The sequence below is a fragment of the Talpa occidentalis genome, unplaced genomic scaffold, assembly GCF_014898055.3.
Source record: "Talpa occidentalis isolate TD23 unplaced genomic scaffold, MPIMG_talOcc4v2.1 talOcc4.4, whole genome shotgun sequence".
Lineage (NCBI taxonomy): Eukaryota > Metazoa > Chordata > Mammalia > Eulipotyphla > Talpidae > Talpa > Talpa occidentalis.
The window spans coordinates 40,266,576-40,289,979 of NW_023604295.1; the positions used below are offsets into that span (position 1 = coordinate 40,266,576).

Here is a 23,404-nt window from a genome sequence, read left to right on the forward strand (position 1 = left end):
ATCATAATACCACGCAGTATACCAAGAAGCCTAAGCTAACCCACCATAGCTAGCTAGCTTACCAAGACTTGAACCTGAAGGCCCCCATACATACAGTTAGATGCTAATTCTTAGGTTAATGCCCTCTCCAGTTACCTCCGTAAACTGCTACTAGAGCATGATCCTGCTCTCCCTGGTCAGAGCCCCTGGGAGATACTTCAGCTCCATGAGCAGCAATTAAACTTACACTGACAATGTAAATCAACCATCAATTTCTAACTATCCTAGAAAAGAGGATTATACAAAATAGCATCACTGCATACAATTTTTATTTATCATTTTATCTGTAAATAAATAAAATTTATGTAAATTTCACATAAATGTAAATAAATTTATCATTTTAACTGTAATTTTAATAATACTAACCTCAACTACAGCATCTTTACTAGAATACTGTGCCAGGTCTCGAATCCCATTCATGAACTGCTTATTTGCAACACAAAAAGCTTTTCCTGTATCAATCATCGCAATACAAAGCTTCACAAGCTGGAAAAGAAAAAAATTACAAGTTGAAAATAATTTTACAATTATTGAACAATTATTAGCAGTAACCAGGAGTTACCCTTATTAAGATAAATTAGGGTTCAACAATAAACCCAAAATAGACTAATTAAAAATTGTTTTTTTCCTTTAGTTTATAAGGTACCCAAAAAGTTAACCTTTCAGGACCTAGAGGGTGTCTGATAACAACAAAAAATAATTTAATTGAGTCAAATTCAAACCCTTAAATTGACTTCATAAAACTTTATTCAGCACCTCCTAAAAGGAAGAAAAGGAATTTTAGGCAGAAAAAGCAGTATGATAAAAGGTATTTTAACTTTTTAAAAAAATGTGGTATGTTGGAGTAAACTGGTATACGCGGTTGGTCATACTAGTATTTTATATCAGTCTAAAAAGGAATATCTGAATTGATTTATTACCCACATACATCAGTCTAAAAAGGAATATCTGAATTGATTTATTACCCATATATCTCCAAAGCCTATTGTTCTAGACATTGCACTTAATCTTAGGGCTGAACTTTTCTTTCAACTTTCTTGTTCACTTCTTTCTTCCTTCCTTTCTTTTCTTTCATTTAGATACATAATATTTTCTTTAAACAGACAAAATCTTGAGTGACTAGTCAAATATTACAAAGCAGATATATTTCTACAAAGCACAAACACAACTGTTATGAATAACAAAACCATGCATAAGAGAGTGAGTGAAGGCCATTTAATCCATGGTTGGGATGTGAAGCGTTCTGAGAAAAGCCCTGAAGAATCGAAGGAATTAATCAGTCAGATAAGAACTTCTGAGTTAGCACCTTTCTCAGTAAGTTTTTTCTCACTTTTAGATTATAAAAAAATTACCCCCTCTTTCTTTTAGTTTTCTAATTCAATTTATTATGTTTATATCTTCATTCCATCTGAAATAAATATACCCTAAAATATTATGCTAAGAAGAGTACACACTTAGCACACTAATCCCCAGAACCTTAGAGGGCATAGCAAACTGTAAGTCGTGAGTAGTTTAGTGCAGTGTGAAAATGTGGAGCATTCAAAGCTTGATGCTGAAAATGTATACAAGGATCAAATCAGAAAAAGCATATGTGCAATGCTAAAATTTTCACACTTTATATGCAAGCAAATAGGAAACAATTAGAGACATTAATTGGGTGAGTTAATCAGAGTTCCATTTTAGAATGATGACCTAAATGGAGAAAAAAGTAAAAAAAACAAGGACATAGAAAAAAATAAAGATAAAGAGATTAGACTAAAAACCACAAGACCCTGGATTAAGGCAGTATGTAGGGAGAGGGGAAACAATTCAAGAATTACAAGCAAGAATCCATGTGTAGTTATGCAGACTGTGTCCTACCAAGAGGAAAAGTTGGGTCTGAAATCCAGCCTTAGTACTGCTTTTTGAGAGTTACATCTGATATAAAATAGTAATTTGGGCAGTCACTAGACTGCCCAGACAGCACAGGCTCTTCAGCAAATAAAGTGTCAATGCTATAAAGTTATATCCTGGACAAAAAGCAGAGGGCAAAACCTGTAGAGTGAGTGTCCTGCCAAGGAGATTAATGAGAAACGCAAGAGAATAATTTCACTAAAGTCAAGAAAGAACGAAGAATCACCAGATATTTGATGACTAGACTGAGAATTCATAAAGGTGAAGTTTAAAAAAAAAAATTAAGTTTGGTGAAGTCATCAGCATCCCTGCAAGATTAGTTTTAAGCGAAAGTGACTAGGATTCTGCAACCATATTATAGTGAGTTATGAACTATAGATGAAGACATACTGATACATTAGTGGTTCCCAAAATATATTCTACAGAATATGCTATAGGAATATTCTGTACCAAAACAAGAATTCTGTGATCTAATAAATCTGGGGAACTCTGGGTTTAAAAAGTTAAACAGATTTCTTTATTGCTAAACTTTTAAAAGCTTTTAATATATTAGTGTATATTATGAATTCTAAGGAAAATGTATAATATGCAACATTTCTCAGAAATATGTGATTATAGAATTCACTTTAGAAGGAGTATTCTCATAAAAAACAATGCTTTACAAAACCCACTATGAGAAATGCTGGCAGAGACTAATCTTTAAACAGTTCTCTAGTTACAAAAATATAAGATCTAGAAAAAGATCAAAAAAATAAAAACTAGAAAAAGTAATTCTAAAATCCATGTAGTATAACCAACATGCAAGAAGAGGGGAAAAACTGAAAAAGAATAATGAAATGGAAACAGTAGCCCTGTATGTTATTAATATATATAGGTACAATAATTAAAAATCTGATAATAGATATGAAAGAACCAGGAAATAGAACAGAATCAAGAAACAGATGCAAATACCCACTACTTGTTGACAGTAACATTTCAGTGGGGGATATGTGGAAAGAAGGGCCATCTCAAAGGGAAAAAAGAAACAGTTTCCAAACCCTCAAATAAATTCCAGATGGAATGAAGATCTGAACACCAAAAATTAAATAAGAAAACATGAGATAATATTTCTTCTAATCTCAAAGTAGGAAAAAGCTTTCTGGAAAAAATGCAAAACTCAAAAACTATAGAAGAAATTGAAAAATTCAAAATTTTCAAAACAACAACAAATCACAAGTGACTAATTTCCCTGAGATAAGAACAAATCATCTCTGAAAAGCTAACCAGTCACTAGAAAAAAAAATGGCTAACACAAATGTACAGGAAATTGCCAAAAGAGGAAATTCAGATTCACTTTATATGCCCGTGGAAAATAATTCAGTATCAGTGCTAAAAGAAATGCAAATTGTTTTTTTACAGAACAGGAAAGACCAAAAAGTTTGATGATATGCTATTTTAGAGAGGGTACAGACACTATCACACATTGTTGGTGGGAGTGTAAATTGGTACAATTTCTATGAAAGGGCATTTAGCATGAGCTATCAAAATTTTAAACATACCCTCTAACCTAGCAATTTCACTTTCAAAAATGTACCATACAGATTTATTTGTATATAAGCCACACAACCATGAGAGGCCATTCTTGACCCAGCAGTAAAACACTGGCAGCAATCTAAATACCCATCAGTAAGCATCTGATGGATATAAACATACAATGAATGAGGCAGCTCATCATTAAACAGAAGCAACATGCAAGATATAATTTTTTTTTAAAAAGCAAAATGAAGAACAAAAGTTAATACTTTTGTTGAAATCGGGAGAGAAGAATACAAACAGATATAATCCTTTAAATACTTAAAAACTCCCTAGAAAGTCACCCAAGAAACTAGTTCAGTGCTCTCCTCTAGGAAAGAAATTAGAAGATGGCTAATTCTTCACTGCATATACATTTTTGTACTTTTGAATTTTGTAAGTGGCTATTACTTATTCAACAAATTAAAAATTCAAAAATAATCAAAGCTTCAATAAAAGCAGAAAAAGGTAATTGGCACTATAACATTATGGTTAAAATCACAGGGTTCTGGGTTCAGACATCTTAGCTGTAAATTCTGAGAAGTCCTGCAACTGTCCAGTCCTGCAGTGAACCAGAATGGTTCCATGACCAAGTCTCTGCAGGCATGCAAGCTGGTCCAGTGCAATGGTGTTTTATCATTCCAGGGAGACTGAGGACACTTTCATCACTCACCTAGTGGTGAGGCAGATCAAGACTGGTGCACCTTGCTGATCCATGCACTTGTATTATGTACAACCAGATCCTCAGAATTGAAGAACTGGGCAGCAAGGCTGTTTGCCAGCAGAAACTTCAGAAACCCTCTAGCCAGTAAGCTTTGGGCGTGTAAGACCCTAGTCCTCCACGCACTAGTGTTTACTCAGACCTCTGCTCCTGATATACTGGCAGCTTAAGGTCTCCAGTCCACCCTGTCAGGATCTCTGGTCATTTGCTGATCTCTCCTACCCATGCGATGTTCTCACAGCTTCCTCGGAGCTGCTGCAGAAGCCAAGTTTGACCACCTGACTCCTGCTGGAAACCTAGCTCTGTAATAACATGATTAGCCCAAATTGTTCTCATTTCACTTCCCATTAAGTGTCTGGAGCCATATGTTTTCATATTGAAATCACCAAGGTGTCCATAAGCAAGACCTCCATAGGTTTTGTGTGCAAAATAAAAAGATCTCAGTGACTCGGGGGGGGGGGGGGGGGAGACAAAGTACTGAGGAATGAGAGTTTAGAATTACACAGGAAAAGGGTTACTTTATCACTTAAAGGAAGGAAAAAACAAAAGAAGATAGGAGCAGATTCTGCTGTTTCTAATTAAAAGCTAGAAATAAAGAGCCAAGGTCATCTAATGAAGAACAAAGCGGTCAGTCTTGACAAAACAGTGAAGTACAAGGCCTCCTAAAAATAACAAGATTACCTCATTAAGTCTTGGAAAACGTGCTTTGTATCAAGAAGTACAGGAATGAACAGCTCTAGCCCCGCCAATCAGTTTCATCAACTAGTTGTGTAATTTCTGTAAGGTTTTATAGCCCAGATATAGGGCAAAAAATATATAGATGGCCAGACTTACATAATGAGAGTTCTATAGAACTGTCACAGAAATGAAATTAAGGTCTCCAGAAAAGAAAAAAATGACATAATTAAATTAAGAGTGAAAAGATTCATAGCAGTATTATTCATAATAGCCAAAGCAGAACATCCTTCAATCAATAAATGGACAAATAAAATTTGGTATGGCCATTAAATGACCTATTATTCATCCATTAAAAGGAAATACTAGAACATCTTACAACATGGATGAATCTTAATAATATTACGCTAAGTGAAAGTAGCTGAAGACCAAATATTGCATGACTCCATTTATATAAAATATCCAGAATAAGCAAATCCACAGAAACAGAAAGTAAACTAATGGTTACCAGAAGATGCAGGGGAAAAGAAAGACTACTAACAGGTACCATGGTTCTTTTGTCATAATGGAAATGTTCTGGAATTAAAGAGAGGTGAGAGCTGGAGAATCCTATGAATAAAACAAAACCACTGAATTGAGAGTGGGTAATATTGAGAGTGGGTAAAATAAAATTGTGTTAGGTAAATTTTATATCAATTTAAAAATTACCAAAATGGAGGCCTCCCTGGTAGCAGCCACTGCAGCACAAGTTCAATCCCCAGTCAGCCAAGGAGCAACCCACATGGCACAGCAGACCTCTCCTACCTCGCCCGCTGCTCCCCTCAGCAGTGTATTTCAGTCGATCTGCCTGCTCTGCTCCCCACTCTCTCTGGTGAATCCTCTCACCTCCCGCTCCTCTAGCTTACACCCCAGTTCTTATATGCATAAATAAATCTTAAAATGAATGAATAAATATAAATTACCAAAAAGAAAAATACACTGAGAGGCAAATGAATTAAAAAGGGATTTGAAATATCAGAAATGGATAGACTGAAAGACTAGCTCTAGATACACTTGAAGAATAGAAGCTGTAGGAGTGAAGACGAAAACTGGAAGGATTAGAGACTTAAGTCGGAAAGTAAGATACCAACATTCCAGATTTCAGAGATTAAACTTTCAGTGGTGAGGCATAGAATTTTGGCTATGAAAACGCATATCAGAGTGAGAATAGAGGTTACTACTCCACAAGTCAGAAAATGAAAGTGTCATAAAACTAAACCACATTTAGACTGCAGCTATCCAGAAGAAAGGACTGGCTTGGTAATGGATACTGTGTTACTTGTATTAGATGACCTTGATGACTAATTATCAGTGACAGATGACACTGATAACTGATTAACATAAGTCTACAGAGAGGGAAGATTTTTACCTAAGACTAAGAGTAAATAAATGTCAAATTAGTCAAAATTTATCAAGGTAGTAGCTCCAATTCATTCAACAGTTTAAGGCATTCTGCCAGAAGAATGGGCTACAAAGTACTTGTTGACTGTCCTTGAGAAACATTCTCTCTTTCATTTATTCATGTGCAAACTGGGTATAATACCAATTCTGCAATATTGCTTTGAAGATTGGAGATAATGTAAGTAAAACACAGGATCTGGTACACAGTAAGCACACAACAAATGAGGGTGGTTTTTTTTCTCTTTAAAGACAGTCTCTATTTTCAAGGAGCTAAAAGTCCGTTGCAGACATATCATTATTAACATTACTTTAGAACTTAAGCACTGAAATGTGTTAACACAGCCTACTCTAATAACCATATAAGGTAGATACTCATTTTCCACATTTTGGAGATGCAGAAACTGAGGCATAGGAAAGTCGAGGTACTTGCCCAAGGCCATACACGCTTAGGAAGCAGTAAAACCAGATTTAAATGCAGTCAACCTTACTCTCAATTGTGTACTCTTTACTAAAAGGCTATGCTACAAACCAAAAATTACCGTAATTTTATAACAATTTATGGAAGTACAGGCAAGAAACAATGCAATACAAGAAAAAGAACCTAAGTCTGATAGTACTGGAGCTATTTTAAAGAACATTTGCTTAACAAATAGGGAATAAGCACTCAAGTCAAAGATGCAACAGATTCAGAAATTCTATCTAGATGGAGACTATGATGCTGCCAATGACAGAATAAACAATATTTTATCATAAAGAAATGCCACTGATAAAGTATTATCCACCAGAAAGAATGTAACTACTAGTGGCATGTATTATAAGCAAAACAAATACAAGCAAAGTCATCAAGCGGGTTTAACTTGTTGCTGGCATGATTTAGCAGACCCTGAACAAAGTTATGAAATCACAAACTAGTCTTAGGCAACTCCTCCGGCTCTACTAGTCCTGCAGTGCCACCACCTTCAATAATAACCATTTCTTGCTCCTCATAGGCTCTCTTCTCTAAGCTAATGCCCCATAATTCTATCAGAAATGGATAGACTGAAAGACTCTTCCTACCTACCTCGCAGGATTGTTACAAAACTTTTAAAAAGGTACTGTATTAAAAAAAAAAAAAATACTACTTTGAATTCTATTATGGGGCATTAGTAGAGTCCATCTGTCTAAATACTTCAAATTTTGAGGTCTTCCCACATTCAAGGTGTTTTATGATTTAGATACAGATCTAGCCAAAGAAAATAAATATCCTTATTTTACTACTGATTCTTTAGAAAACTTTGTCCTTCCATACTGCAGGAATGGCCATGGTGCAGGTTTTCTATGATCCAGCAGACCGGGTAAAGGAGGAGTCAGAGCCATCAGTGGCTTTTTGCAGGCTTTTATTGAGGTTTACCAGGTACACAGCAGGCAGGGGTACTGGGGGGCCGGAAGGCTGGCAGGCCTCCCAGCCCCCAGCAAGTCTTCACTCTATCTGGGCTCTCCGGCGTTCTCTCTCTTGGCTTCTGCTTCTCTTGCTTCTCTATGCTTCTGCTGGCGTCCCCGTGACACCGCCCTTAAAAACCCTGTCTTAGCCCAGGTGAATCCCATCTACCTATGCCCACACCCTATTCCAGGTGCCCGCCATCAGGCATGCATTCAGGACCGCAAGGATCCATCATCTATTTTGATGGTGGGAGGGCAGAAAAAGCCTGACATTTTTCCTTATCCTACACATATATTCTTATAAATCTACCAGAAAATCAAAGCCACACCATCTGTTGCCTAGTTCAAGGGTTTAAAAACTGTTTCAAAAAGTGCTTAAAAATAGATGTAATACCACAAGGGAGAATAATAATATAATTTTATATAGAAAATAAAATATTTAAAAATAATACTCTTGAAAATAATATACTTGCCAAAAATTATAACATTAATTTTTTTTTTCTTTTTTTTTTTTTTTTTTTATAGAGGCATGTTTTTATTTATTTATTTGTTTGTTTTGTTTATACATGCACTGGGTACAGTCAGAAGCACGGGAGGGTGAGAGAATTCACCAGAGCCAGAGCGGGGAGCAGAACAGGCAGAAGGACCGAAGTACACTGCTGAGGGGAGCAGCGGGCGGCAGGAGAGGTCTGCGCGCCATGTGGGACCCTCCTCCGGTGGGCGGGGAGCAGCCGGGGATCGAACCGGCACCATAGAGGCCGCAGGCAGCTTCGCAACCCAGCGCTCAACCGCTGCGCCACCGGGGAGGCCCTATAACATTAATTTTTAAAACCACTTGCCTGGAAGCTTGTGGGGGCTTCCTGAGAAATTTCCAAGTGGCATGTGCTCTCCCACCATGGATCCAAAAGTACATTGGTTCCCAAGAAGAACAATGAATTAAGATCAAACATATGGGTTCTAACCCTGTTTTTTATCAATTCTTATTCCATCATTTGAAGCAAATCCCATTCATTTTCTGAGAACTGGTATCCTCAGCTATGAAATGGAGATAACACCACTCTTCCTACCTACCTCACAGGATTGTGACAAAACTTTTAAAAAGGTACTGTATTAAAAATATATATATACTGCTTTGAAAACTATAGAGTACTATACAAAAATAATGTAGTAATAACATTTTCTAAAATTTTTATTTGCTTTACACATGTAACTAATATAAATGTAACTATATAGTTTACATACAGCTTATATTATGTACATATACTTCATGATTTCAAACCATTTGAAAATCTTCAGCCTAATTAATACATTTTCGATACTTTCTACTCAAAGTGTGGCCCATGAAACACTAGCATTGGTATCAAGTGGAATCTGACAAGAAAGACAAAAAGAATCTCAGATACCCCAGACTTACTGAATCAGGATCTAAATTTTCACAAGATCAGATCCCCAGGTAATTCCAATGCAAGGTAAGGTTTGAGAAGCACTACTTACTTAGCATAGTAATACTATTTACAATTATATTTTATAAGGAGGATGTAAATATAAATAAATGTAAAATTTTCAGAAATAGAATTTCAAATAGCTGCATCTGAAATTGAGAAAATTTTAAGACATTTTAAGAGAAATGGTTACTTGAGATCGGAAGCTATGTCTTATTCCTGTGTTTCTGCTTATTATAGAGCAGACAATGATTCTTGGATAGAGACAAAAAAATTATCAATAATTAATATAGAAAACAGGAATCAATGTACATTTACCCTTCCATAAATTATGACCACTTAATATCAATTATTAAACATATATTAAGCATTTAGGTTAAAATATTTAAATATATATTAGGCATTAGGTTAAAAAAACAAGATGAGTATTTTAAATTTTATTTGTTCTTGAATACGGCCACACCCTAATTTATAAACAAGAACAGTGAAGTTCTGTATGAAATCTATTACATGTCCAGTAAGATACAGTATTTTTGCTGGACAAAGAAACAAACTTTTAACAACAAAAAGGATTTATACTGAGATTTAATAGATTCAAACTCTTGCTCTGGCATAGCTTTTCAACAAGCTACTTAATGTTTCCTCATGTGTAAGACTGGAACAATAATAATATATACCCTTATAGAGATAAAAAAAGTAACATAAACCATTATATATGAAAAATGAGAATTAATGTTTTAAAAGTTAAATTTACCTTATCAAGCTTTAGTTCCAATTCTGCCACATCTCCTTCTACTTCTTCCAAAGCAGCCCTAAAAAAAATTTCAATAAAATTATTTTGTGCATTTAAATGTATATACTTTAATACATCTTGAAAAATAAATAAAAGATATGAATGCTTTAAAAATTACATTTCATATAAAGTAATGATTACCTTAGGATAAAGTATGAACATTTCATACTTCATACAACCATGCAATACAACAGGTAAAACAATTATTGTTTAAGGTAGTTAGAGCATATATTAAGCTGATATACTCAAAGCTTTCAGAGCAGTCAAATTGATGAACTATTTAACATGTGTCTTTTATTAAAGAGTAAGAAATTTCAAAAGTTGAGCCTCACAAGGATTCAGATTTCTGTTTAACAAAGCACATGGAACTAAACAGAAAAGCATCCTTAGCAACCAAAAAGAAAAGCTTTTACATTTAGAAATAACTCAGAAGTAAACCCTTGTTTAATGCACCACTTTGTTTCCAATGTAATTGTAAGAAATCAGCAGTTACTCTCACTGACAAAGGGAAATGCTAAAATTACAATGCTAATTAATTAGCACTTGAAACCTTACAAAATCGGAACTCTGTCTAGAATAAGACAGTAACAAAACTTTTAAAGGATAAGACTTTACATTAAAGAGTAATGTATAACAAAATGCATTCATCTACTTTAAGTCACCTATGCTACTTAATACCTATTTGATACATAATTAGTAAACACACAGAATGACTCACTTAACCCTAAATGACCTCTAAATAATCATTTTTATCAGTTCATGATTCCACTTCTCCATCTGGTAACATCTATTGAAAAACGTTTCTGATCTCCAGAATAAGAAAATTACGTAACTATGAAACATTCAGTAAAGCAATGTCTATTACATAAAATGAAATATGCTAGCATTCAGTTAAAGGAAATAGGTGTAAGCATATGGCAAATCAATAAAAATCTGATTTAAAAAAACAAAACAGGAGGTGCTAAACTTCCACAGTGTAGAAACAGAAATGCTTCTCCTCTAACCAAAAGTTTGTCATTTTCTTCAGCTGTTTTTCAGAATATATTGTTCTCTTAGCCTAAAAAACACTTTGCCTTCAAATTAATCCTCACTTCCTTCATCTGCCTACTGCTACTCAACTGTTAAGACTTAAATCACAAAAGAAAACAAAGATGTGCGTATAAGGATGTGCGTATAAGGATATCAACTGTTTGCAATAAGAAACCTGTAAGGTGGAGCAATAGGAAACAAATTAATGGTGTATCAATCCCATTAGTTGTGGCATCAAGTCTTTACATGAAATTGATCTATATTTACGCAACAACACACGATAGACTACTACATGGAGAGTGGGGGGAAACCAAGTTACAAATACATAGTATTACAACAGGAGACCCTTCACTACTTTCAGACAATGCAAGTGGCAGCACCCACCACCAGAGGCCCCAATGGAGCTCAGGGAGCTGGCAGAGGCCAGCAGTGATGGCAGACAGCTTTGGTTCCCCTACCATGTTACCCCAGGGCATGGGACCCTAAGCCGACAGCTTCAAATACAGTGCTACCTCCAGCTGCAGGCAGGAGAGAGGCTGTGGATTTGGATCATGGAATGGACTAGTCAGGTGCGAGCTGTGAGCTGACTGGTAGATGTTCCAATCAGACTGGTCTGTGGGGGAACTCTTAAAAGAGTTTATAAAGCAGGGCAGGAGCCAACTCAGACACCAGCTTAGTGGGTGTAGGGTATGGTAAAAGTATCAGGCTTTTCTGCACTCCCGCAATTAGGATAAATGACGGAACCCTGCGGTCCTGAATGCAAGCCTGATGGCAGGCACCTGGAATAGGGTATGGGCATATGTAGACAGGATTCACCTGGGCTAAGACTGGGCTTTTTAAGGGCGGCGTTATAGGGTAGAAGCAGAATGAGAGCAGAGAAGCAGAGACCACCAGAGAATACCGGAGAACCCAGAAAGAGTGATGACATGCTGGCTGGCCTGCCAGCCTCCCAGCCCCCCAGCACCCCTGCCTGCTGTGTACCTGATAAATCCCAATAAAAGCCTGCAAAAGCCACTGAGGACTTCGAGGACTCTCTCTTCCTTTACCCGGTCTGCTGGATTAGAAATCCTGCCCTATGCCCCTTCCTGCCCCCTACAGGGAGCCTGCACTGCTGTACTCTTGGGCTCTCGGAGTCTTGTTTGAAGCTCCCTTGGACTGGACTTGCTCCAACTCTGGAACTCTGAGGTGAAAGTTGAATTGAAGGACCTCCAAGATAAACTTTCAGAATCTTTGAACACATGATTACAAAGGGCTCTATTTTAAATGATAATTAACAACATAATAAATGCACTACTTTCTCCTTTCTCTTACCACTGCTTACTGAGTTTTGCCACCTATTATTTCTATTCATTAATGCATGTAAATCAATCTAGAACATATTTAATAAGTGAATGAATGAGTAAAATAAAACAACAGTCTTTCAAATATTGGAGAGCACTGTTATTCCTTTCCAAATCCCTTTTGAGCATAAATTTTATAAATATACAAGATTGTTAAAATAGCCAGTATTTTAAATCCTAACCCTCCATAGCTTAAACTTTAACAGTAGGCAATTATAAAACCTTTTAAATATTAAAATTTAAGTTACATGAGAAAACAAGTAGCAAAATATAAAATTTTTTTTAAATGGGGAAAAAAGATATCAGTCAGCAAATCTCACAGCAAACTACAGCCTCCAGTCAAGCTCAGCCAGAACCTACTTCTGAACAGTGAACTAAAAATGGTTTTTACATGTTTAATGGTTAAAATTTCTTTAAAAGTACGATGTATGAAAATATGTTAAATTCAAATTTCAGTGTCCATAAATGAAGTTTTATGGAAATAGCTCATTTGTTTACATATTGCCTAGAGCAGCTTTCATGCTATATTAATAGCAGAGCTGAGTAGTTGAGACCATATGGCCCAAAAGTATAAAATATTTACTACTATTTGCCCCTTTACATCAAGTTTGTTGTCTCCTTATTGTGAATATCAAATATAATAACATTGAAAAAATATATAAGAACATGAGTGAAAATTCTTTCTCATATATGAAATATATACAAGAAAATAATTTTTAGAATTTAGTCCTCAATGACTAGACCTTAAGAAACTCAAGCCTGAAATTCAGAAAAAGTCTATTTTTATTAATAATAGCTTCATCCTTTTATCTATTCCTATGCCAGTTTTTTATGATCAACCAGGAAATAGTTAACTAAAAACAAAACTAGAATAGGAAAAAAATCTAGCAGCAAATATTAACACTGAGACATTTTTAATCACAGTGATCACTTTTGGCCATGAATTAAATGAAGCTCTATGAGAAGCACAAAAATAGAACTCTCTCCACCCAGATAATTGCACACCCCAGTAGAGAAATAAACTTTTAAACTAGTGCTTTTACAAGATTATCCATTAAAATAACTAAATAGTATGTATAAAATGAGCATTACATTTTCTTCACATAAGAAAATGATTTGAAAGAAACAAAGTACGATAAAGAATTATTTTAGCCATCTCTTTGAGATCTGGAGGAAAACAACAACAACAACAACAACTGCTTCTAACCTGACAATATCCTTAAAATAGAATTAATAATCTAGGACTCAGTCACATGGTGATATAATCTAAAATGTAAAAATAGGACAGTCAAGATCACTAATAAGACATATCTATCTTCAAACAAAGATGACTTGAAGATGGAAGTCATAACTACCCTCTTAAGAATTATCAGATACTCATACTACAAACAACAGATTTTAAAGCATTTAAATTCCTTGTTTTATATTATATAACAGATATTTTCCTAACAGTTACTATAAATTGAATAACCATTGAGATACTCTGAAGAATTGCCCATATGTCCAATATAAATGTCCATGGTTGTCAAATAAGTAATCAGGAGAAAAAATTATTACAATAAATTAAAAACAAATTAACAGGCAACTATAAATTAGAGACATTCTGCAGGGGAGGGGAAGGGAGAGGGATCAAAACAGGGGAGGGAAGAACACAAGGGACTATGGTGATGCTGCACGGGTGAATTGGTGGAGGGAGTTTTACAGGGACAACACCTGAGAGGAGAAAGCATACATTCTACAAAAAGGAAGAATGAGGTAAAATATATTTTAAATAAATGTCCATGGTTGTGATCCCCAACTAACTTTCTCTTTCAGCTCCACAGCCTTCTCCACCATGGGCAACAACACTATGCGATTCTTTACAAAAGAAGAACAATGACTGGGTCAGGGATAGCCCACTAATCCAAAGGAAGCCCTAGAACTCAACAGATGGCAAAACCAGGTGGCAAAAACTCCCATTACAGGAGATGTTAAAAGAAAGGAGGGGGGGGGGGAACTCTTGGTTTTTGAATAAAGAACATAAAGAGTACACACACTGGAAAACTATTCTTTAAAAATTCACTCCTTAAATGATATTGCAATGTGAATAAGTACCCCTTTATTCAGTGAGTTCTGAGTATATTGGGTCTCTGTAACAATGTTACGTGGACAGGCAAAAGAATGGAGTTTTTATAAGCTACTACTTGTGTTTTAGTCCGTATTTACTGTTACTTGCTGTGTGACATCAAACAAGTTCTTTGTTTTTCATCTGTAAAATACAGGTAATAACAATCTCTCCCAAACATGTTATGAACAATTAAATTTTAAAATATATATAAAACCTTAGCACAGTTCCTGACAGTAGAGAATGTCAACTATAGTCAGTGTTAAATACACAACCTCATTTTCATTTTATGGGACAAAAAGGGGGGAAAGCAGTGATAAGATTAAGTTATCTTATACTTCCAGCAAGAATTTGAAATGGCTTGACTAAGGAACCAAAAAAGTTACAAGAGGTCTATACAGTCCAAATTCCTTTAAAACACTTCAACACTCTTATATGTCAAAAATACACATTGAAATCTTCTCCTAACTTCATAACTTCAGTCTACCCATAAGACTACATAATGTGACAAAATATTAGTTGAAAATCCACTTGGTTTTCCAGTATTATCAAAGTCTATCTCTCTACATAGTTAGGAGATAGGAGCATTAAGGCTCTGAAATGTACATTTATTACACAATAATAAAAGCCACCTTTTTAAAAAGTCTGTGCCTTTTATAGAACTGTCAGCGGAATTGAAAGTTCTGTCTCCAAATATTATCTTACAAATGTTATAACTGCTCCTATTTGCTCAGTCCTGTGACAGGAAAGAAAACAGTGGGAAATCAGACTAGAAATTTCAAGGCAGCAATACCTTCTGAGATACCTTCAGAAACCAAAATTTTAACATAACTAACATGGGTCCTTGAGAAAAAGGTTTACTTTCTCCAGACATCAGTTCAATCCTCCATAAAAAGCAAGGAACCAAGTGCAACATCCTTCAACGTCACTTCCAGATCTTAACCTACTGTTCTGAGAGGAAAAAGGGCATTCAAAGGAAGGCTAGAAGGTAGTTTTGATTATCTTCTCCCAAGCAAGATATCCTCTAGGTCCTCACTCATGCGTTCATAAACAGAGGAAAACAAGAAAAACCTTTAAGCCATGAAAATCCTCACCAAAATGTGTATCAGCCCTTCCTTTCAAAAGCCTTCTCTACATATTTCTCAAAAGACAAAATAATGACTATTGACGGAAATAATGGAGTTTGTTTGTTTTTTAAGCTTTTTGTTCAGTTTAACAGTTTAGGAGGAAAAAGATTTTATCTTATGCCCACACATGTATCTTTCTGTGTAAGTGCCACTATATTTCTTTTTTAAGACTATAAACATTCTGCCACTTCCCAGAGGAAAAGTGGCAGAGGAAAAAAAAAAAATATATATATATATATATATATATATTTTTTTTTTTTTTTAAATGTAGTTAAGGAACATATACCTCTTCTCCCCTCAAATTTTCCCCTGTCAATAAACAATACCTAAAGTAAAGCCATCAGGGGCAAGAGGAGTATAACTGAAAAAACCAACCAAATCCTAGCTTATGGTTGATTTGCAAACAGTGTGGAACAGCTGAATGAATATTACACTTTCAAGTCATAATGAGATGTCAATAACTCTATGAGTTCAAGCTCATCATGAAAAAGATAACTTAAAATATTATCCAGATCATCATCCTACAGAGAAGTGAGGTGGGAGCAGCACAGCTAGGGCTCCAGATTCTGTCCTTAACAGGTATATGACTTCCATCTTCACTTCCAAAATCTGTTCTACAAAGTAGAGCCTTAGGAAACCAACCTAAGGGAATGCTAGTAGTGCTTTCATTTGATTAGACAGGATTTTTTTTCTCATAAAAAAAATCACTACTAGTTTAGAAAGCTGTTTCCATTAACAGCCTGAATTTCTTGTCTAAGGAGGTAGCATATTCAAGCAGGTAGAAGGCCACTATAACTAAAAATGAGAGTTAACATCTCTCTACTATCTTGTAAAAGAAGGTGGTAGAAAAGATGCTCTGTATGTTATGTTGGACCAACTTAAGTCCCTTCCAGTTTTCAAAGAAGGGGTTTATAAAGCTAGAATGAAGGTAGTAGTTACCTAATGAGGTATAAGGTTACTATAATGAAATGAAAATTAGGGTTAAGAGAAAAAACTACAAATTTATAGACTATATAAGCCTTCAACTGGGTCCTGAAAACTACAACATAAAGAAAGAGAGCTATTTCTTCTTGAAATCACAACTCAGAAAGATCCACTTAAAAAAAAATTAAGCTGACTTTCTATAAAATTCTTTCCCAAGATTTCTTATCACTTAATAGGTTTTCACACAATAAGAAAATAAAATAGCTATCATCACTGTTTAAAAAGTTAAAATAAAACGTTTGAGCAGCGGGCAAGTAGGAAAAAAAAAGTTAAGTAAACGTTTGACCAAAGTACTTAAAAAGTGTAATGCTTATCATTAGTGGAGGGATCCTGGGAAATACCTTTAAGAGGAGAGCACTGTAAACTCCATGGTTCATTAGTAGAGAGAGTAGGGATTTCTATAAAAGAAACACAGTGAGTGATAATACTGGTGGAATTACCAAGTATTTCAGGTAAGATGGGACTTACATAAAGTAAAGAAACAAGATGGTAGGAACACCCAGGGTCAGATCCAAATAAAACTGTCAAAAAATGATCATCAGAGACCTTTCATGGCTGTTCCCTATAACCTTTATCCGTTACTGGAAATGGTATTAAGGTACAGGATAGCCTACAAATCTGGGAAGGGCCTTTTAGAATACCATGTATGACACATCATAGGTTGCTAAACAAATCACATCTATCACTTTCCCAGGCATCTCCATTAACAAAAAAAAAAAAAATTCATATTGATAAATAATGAAAATAATTGCCTTTACTGTGTTTTAAATTTTTCATGCAAGATATATACTTGCTCTATTAAGAGAACATAGAATAGTAATGCAAAATAATAAAGAGAAAAAACAGTAGGGGAAAATGAGCAACAATCCCAGAATCACAGTATCTTGAATTGATTAAAACCTTAGCAAATTACTGAAAGTCAGAATTGTTTAATGAAAGTATAGCAGCTATGTTTAGAACAGCATTCACGGAGTATTTCATCTCCATTAAACCCCTACAATTTTATAAGATCTGTAAACAGGATGCAGAAGAATGCAAATTTAAGAGCCTAATAAATAGTCTTAATGTTTTAAAGACAACATGCATGCCATAAACCCATGTCAGGATATTAAACCTGTGACAGCGAAGCACCTTCTGCATTTCAATGGAAAGAGCACCTCACCACCACTGTCACAGAGAAGCACTCTATGCTCGCTCAATTCAAATAGAGCACTTGACACTCAAAAGTGCTATTGGCCTGGGTGCCTAAACTAAAAGACCTTAAGCATAGACTGAGGTTAATTTAGCTTTGTAGCCCTTCTTCAGTTAGCTACCATTACAATTATGTAATATGGAACCAGGTCACCTATGATGGTTAGAAATATGGCTATTTATATCTCAGCTTATATAGGTATTTATATGTAATTTTACAGTTCTCTCTTGCTTAGCTTTTAATTATTCTAATCTGCCATGACCTCTCCAGCCTCATCTAGATGTTACTATAAAAGTCTTTAGAAAAAAAAAAATTACAAACACAAATAATTGTATAAACTTCAAACTAGATTCATTATAAAACAAGGAAAAAGGTCAGTTCTTTGAAAGAGAGTGAATCATGCAGAGTCACATTATTGTCAGAAAAAATCAGCAATACAAAGGCCCAGGTATACTCATGGAATAGCATGATGGCCAGCATGACCAAAACAAGCAAAGGAGATATAGGAGAGGAAGTCAGACAAGTAATGACAAGTCCTAAGCATCTTGTATTAGCTAAGAGTAAAGATTCTAGCTTTAAGTGAGAGGGGGAAATGAAGGGTCTGAAACAGGGAAGAGATACAATATGATTTATTTTTCCAAGAATCACTTTGACTGCTCTGTGGAGATTATAGGAAACCAAAGAGGAAATAAAGACATCAATTAGGAGGCTAGAGATCATCCAGTAAGAGACATAGGTGAAAGACTATGAGCAGAAAAGGTCTGGGGAGAAAAAAACAGAGTCTGGTCTTAGTATTGATTCTGCAATACTATACATACAAGTGATGAGATTATATAGATGGATAAATATTAAGAGTCTATAATTTAGCAGTCTGACTGGGGATATAAATTTAGGAATCACAGGCATATAGATAGTATTTACAACCATGAGACGTCACATTACCAAAAACATGTGAAGACAGAAAAAAAAAGATTAAGGACTGAAGTCTGGGGCACTTCAATAAGGAAACAGCAAAAGAAACTGAAAAGGAACAGTGAATGAAACAGTATGGCATAGAAGACCAGTAGAAAAAGTATACCAAAGAGGAAGGGATGACCAACTATGTTAAAAGCTACTACTGATAATTCAAATAATGTAAGGGCTGAGAATAAGCACCCATCATCTGGATAAAGACCAGTAAAAAGCACAGTGTCCATGAACAAATGAACAAGTGGCTAAGCAAAATGTGGTATGTACATACAATGGAAAATTATTCACTCTTAAAAAGGAAGGAAATTCTGACATATGCTACTACGTGAATGATATTTGGGAACATAATAAAGTAAAATAAGTTAGTCACAAAAAGACAAAGTACTATGTGATACCACTTACAGGAGCACCACTTAGAATAGTCAAGATCATACAGACAGAAAGTAGAAAGGTGGCTGCCATGGGCTAAAGAGAGAGAAGAACGAAGAGTTACTACTTTCTTGGTACAGAATTTTACTTTTGCAAAATGAGAAGACTTCTGGAGATGGATGGTAATAATAGTTGCACAACAATATGTATTTTATACCTGTGAACTGTATATTTAAAAGTACATAAGACATGGGCTGGGCCTCCCCTGGTGGCGCAGCGGTTGAGTGCTGGGCTGCGAAGCTGCCCACAGCCTCTGCAGCGCCAGTTCGATCCCCGGCTGCCAGCGAGGGTCCCACATGGCGCGACAGACCTCACCTGCAGCACCCATTGCTCCCCTCAGCAGTGTATTTCGTCAGTCTACCTGTTGTATTCCCCGCTCTGGCTCTGGTGATTTCTCTCACCCTCCCACGCTTCTGACTGTACCCAGTGCTTATAAATAAATAAATAAATCTAAAAAAAAAAAAAAAAAAAAAAAAAAAGTAGGTAAGACAGTACATTTTGTTAAATTTTACCCCCATAAAAAGTTGGAAAATAAATTAAAAATAAGAATTTATTCACATTAAAATATATCATATACACATTTCATTTAGCTATTTCCTTGGTAACCTCTATTCTTTAGTTTTTCCCCCCTGTAACCAGCATATCACTAAAACTGATCAATTTCAAATTTCTAGGTCAAACCACTGAGATATTTACAGAAAATTACATAAACATGTTGTATTAGAATTCACAATGATTCCACGATCAACTTAAAAGTGATGTTCTTATTGCTGAGAAGTGGGCCGAGAGTACAAAAGGAAAAGTCTTTGGATGTCTTTTCTTGGATACATACAATGCCTCCCTTTTCTATCTCCAGCAACTCATTGCCAGTTTTGAAAAGCTCAGTTACCTCTCAGGATGAATAAGCTTGTCCTGATGATGATACATTCATGTCTTACAATGCCTGTTGAACTGCTCTGCAGGGTCTTAAACTCCAGTGAAGAGCTGAGTGGAGGAGCTTGTTCCTGTATACTACTCAAAAGCCTCTAGTTAAAAGGTACTATTGCCAGTAACCTGCTTGTTTGCTCAAAGGTTCAATACTTTGTCTGGAGTAAGGAATGATTTTAGGGAAACTATAAAAGCCAACCAACTGGAAAAGGTTACACACTATGATTTCAACTACATGATATTCTAGAAAAGGCAAAACTATGGATACATTAAAAAGACCAGTGGTAGCCAGGCATTAGAGGGAGAGGGGATAAATCATCAGACCACAGAGAATTGTTAAGTCAGTGAAACTATTCTGTATGTTATTACAATGATGTGTGCATTTCGCTATACATTTGTCTAGGCTAATAGGATATACAACACCAAAAGTGAAGTCTAATGTACACTATGGACATTAGTGTACAATGTAGGTTCATTGATGATAATAAACCTACTATCAACAATGGGGAAGTTTTAAGTGTGGGGGCCAGAAAATACATAGGAATTCTCTGTGCTTTCTGCTCAAGTTTACTGTGAACCTAAAACTGCTCTAAAAATAAAATCTACTAAAAAAATTTGCTGATGTATCATCAGCATTTTTCAAATGTAGATTCAAGATAAATGTGTCTATGCATGAAAGATAAAAATAACTTTAAAAATAAGATGGGGTATATATGCAAGATGATAAGTATAATTTACGAAGCAGTAAACTTTTAAAGTCTTGTGTCATAAAAGATGTTTTAGGGTAAAAAAAATAAATAAATAAAAAGTGAAGATAAACCAGATTGGGAAGAGATATTTTCATTGACAATGGATTGTTGTGCCCATACAAAAATTCTACAAATCAAGAAGCAATGGAAAAATAAGTTTATCAACTTTCTTAGGGAGGGGGGAGAGCATGAATAGGCAACTTAAAGGGAACAAAAAGGACAATTATAATGAAAAGATATTCAATAACAAGTAGGAAACAAATTTAAAATCACAAGATACCATTTCACACCTTTTAGACTGATAGAAAATTTAAAATCTCACAGTACCAAACACAGGAGAGGATATGAAACATACAGGCTCACACACAGCTTTGGATTTGTTTTTAAATGGCCAGAAAGTGCCTTCCTTTGGTAAGAGTGGGAGAGAACTGTTACATCAGAGCGTATTTTCACCATACTATTATATAGACATTTTCAGATCTCTGAGGAGGTGTTCTGTCTCCAATTTTTAGATGAGGACTTTTTTCACTTTAGACCAAACAAATTCTTGAATCAAATTACACACACTTGTTGTACAGGTTATCTAAGTACAACACAGATTAGCAAGGGCATTCCCAAGATCCAGTAGAAATACATTTAACTCAAGAACAGTGAGGCAGAAGAAATATTTAGGACAAGGTATGCTTGAGGGGAGCAAGGAGCATCCATGCTCTGTAAGTATCCCAGCCTCCCTAAGTCTCAACATGTTCACCAACCCAGAAGATCCCATATGACATTTTTAAGAGCTCTCTAAATACACAGTTTTTGAAGCTTCTTTTACATCTTCCAAATATTTCTCCATCTTTCACTTATGGAAGGGAAATGTTACTATATAGTTAAGTCTATTTTTAAGGCTTTTGTCTTTTAAAAACTGTCCTGATCCCTACTTAATATATACTTCATGTATATTATCCATTAGTACATGTATGGCTTTAATTTTAAAATTTAATTCAAAATTATTACTCCACCGGGCCTCCCCAGTGGCGCAGCTGTTGAGTGCTGGGTTGTGAAGCTGCCCGCAGCCTCTGCAGCGCTGGTTCGATCCCCGGCTGCTCCCCGGCCACCGGAGGAGGGTCCCACATGGCACGCAGACCTCTCCTGCCGCCCGCTGCTCCCCTCAGCAGTGTACTTCGGTCCTTCTGCCTGCGCTGCTCCCCACTCTGGCGAATTCTCTCACCCTCCCGCGCTTCTGACTGTACCCAGTGCTTGTATAAATAAATAAATCTTTAAAAAAAAGAAAAGAAAGTGCATGCCAATTTTAAAAAAAAAAAAAAAAACAGAACAAAATTATTACTCCACCTAAAATTCAAGGGGAAGCATACATATCCCACTTTCTTTTACACGAGATAGTGAGCAAGCTGTCCCTCATTATTTCTCAAGTAAGTATTCTTTTCCCTGTGATTTTACTGCCTTTATCATACTCCAAATTATTACATACATTTAAATTTTCTATTCCTTTCATTTCTCAGTACCGGACTCCAGAATACACTACATCATCTCAGTATTCCAATAGGGGGGGAGGGCCTTCCTGGTGGCGCAGCAGGTTGAGAGCACTACTGTGAAGTTGTCCCCAGCCTCTGCAGCGTGGGTTTGATTCCTGGCCAGCCAGGGAGATACCCACATGGCCCGGCAGACCTCTCCTGTCTCGCCTGCTGCTGCCCTCAGCAGTGTTTCTGGTCCATCTGCCTGTTCTGCTCTCCACTCTGTTTCTGGTGAATCCTCTCACCCTCCCACACCTCTGGCCTATACCCCAGTACTTGTATAAATAAAAATAAATCTTAAAAAAAAGAAAATTACAAAAGTATTATAAAAAAATCTAATAGGGGACATCAGTCTCATTGCTCTTATTTTTCAAAATTTGCTTGGTGAGTCTCATACATTTGCTCCTAGGTTTACTAGCATTTAATACTGCATTTAAACTTATAAATTTAACAAAAAATTTTGTTTTATAATATTGCATCTCCTTTTTGTCAGGAAGTTGTACAGTTGTTTTATAAACTCCCACATATTTTATATTGACTTCATTCTATTTATTTTATATCTTTTGTTATTAATTTAAATGGTATTTCCTGCCTCCCTAGTGGTGCAATGGGTTAACAAGCACAGCACTATGAAGCTATCCTCAGCCTCTGCAACATGAGTTTGATCCCTGGCCAGCCACAGAGCTACCCATATGGTGCAGCAGACCTCTCCTTGTCTCGCCCGCTGTTCCCCTCAGCAGTATATTTCAGTCAGTCTGCCTGTTCTGTTCCCCTCGCTTGTCTCTGGTTAATCCTCTCACCCCCCACAAACACACACCTCTGGCCTGTACCACAGTTCTTGTATGCATAAATAAATAAATCTTTAAAAAATAATACAATAAATGGTATTTCCACACACACACAATGTTTTATTTCTATCTGCTTATTGGTATAAAGGAAAGTTACTAACTTTATTTAATGTATATACATATTTTAAAGGCCTTAATTATTTTAATTTTCATTAATAAAGAAATTAGGGCCTCCCTGGTGGCACAAGGAGTTAACGTCTCCGCACTATGAAG

At 35.7% G+C, this 23,404-nt stretch overlaps 1 protein-coding gene across 3 annotated transcripts in view; it reads right to left on the reverse strand.

Annotated features, from left to right (window-relative positions):
• ACAP2 (ArfGAP with coiled-coil, ankyrin repeat and PH domains 2) overlaps positions 1 to 23,404 on the reverse strand; it is a 113,207-nt gene that overhangs the window by 60,802 nt on the left and 29,001 nt on the right. For 2 of the 3 annotated variants that reach the window (XM_037525312.2, XM_037525311.2), the window contains exons 2-3: positions 9,935 to 9,992; positions 406 to 525 (exon numbers count right to left, since the gene is read on the reverse strand). In XM_037525312.2, the coding sequence (XP_037381209.1) occupies positions 406 to 525; positions 9,935 to 9,992 (178 nt within the window). Of the gene's footprint in view, positions 1 to 405; positions 526 to 5,387; positions 5,445 to 9,934; positions 9,993 to 23,404 lie in introns of those variants that run through there. The other variant, XM_054700459.1, reaches the window with a different exon arrangement.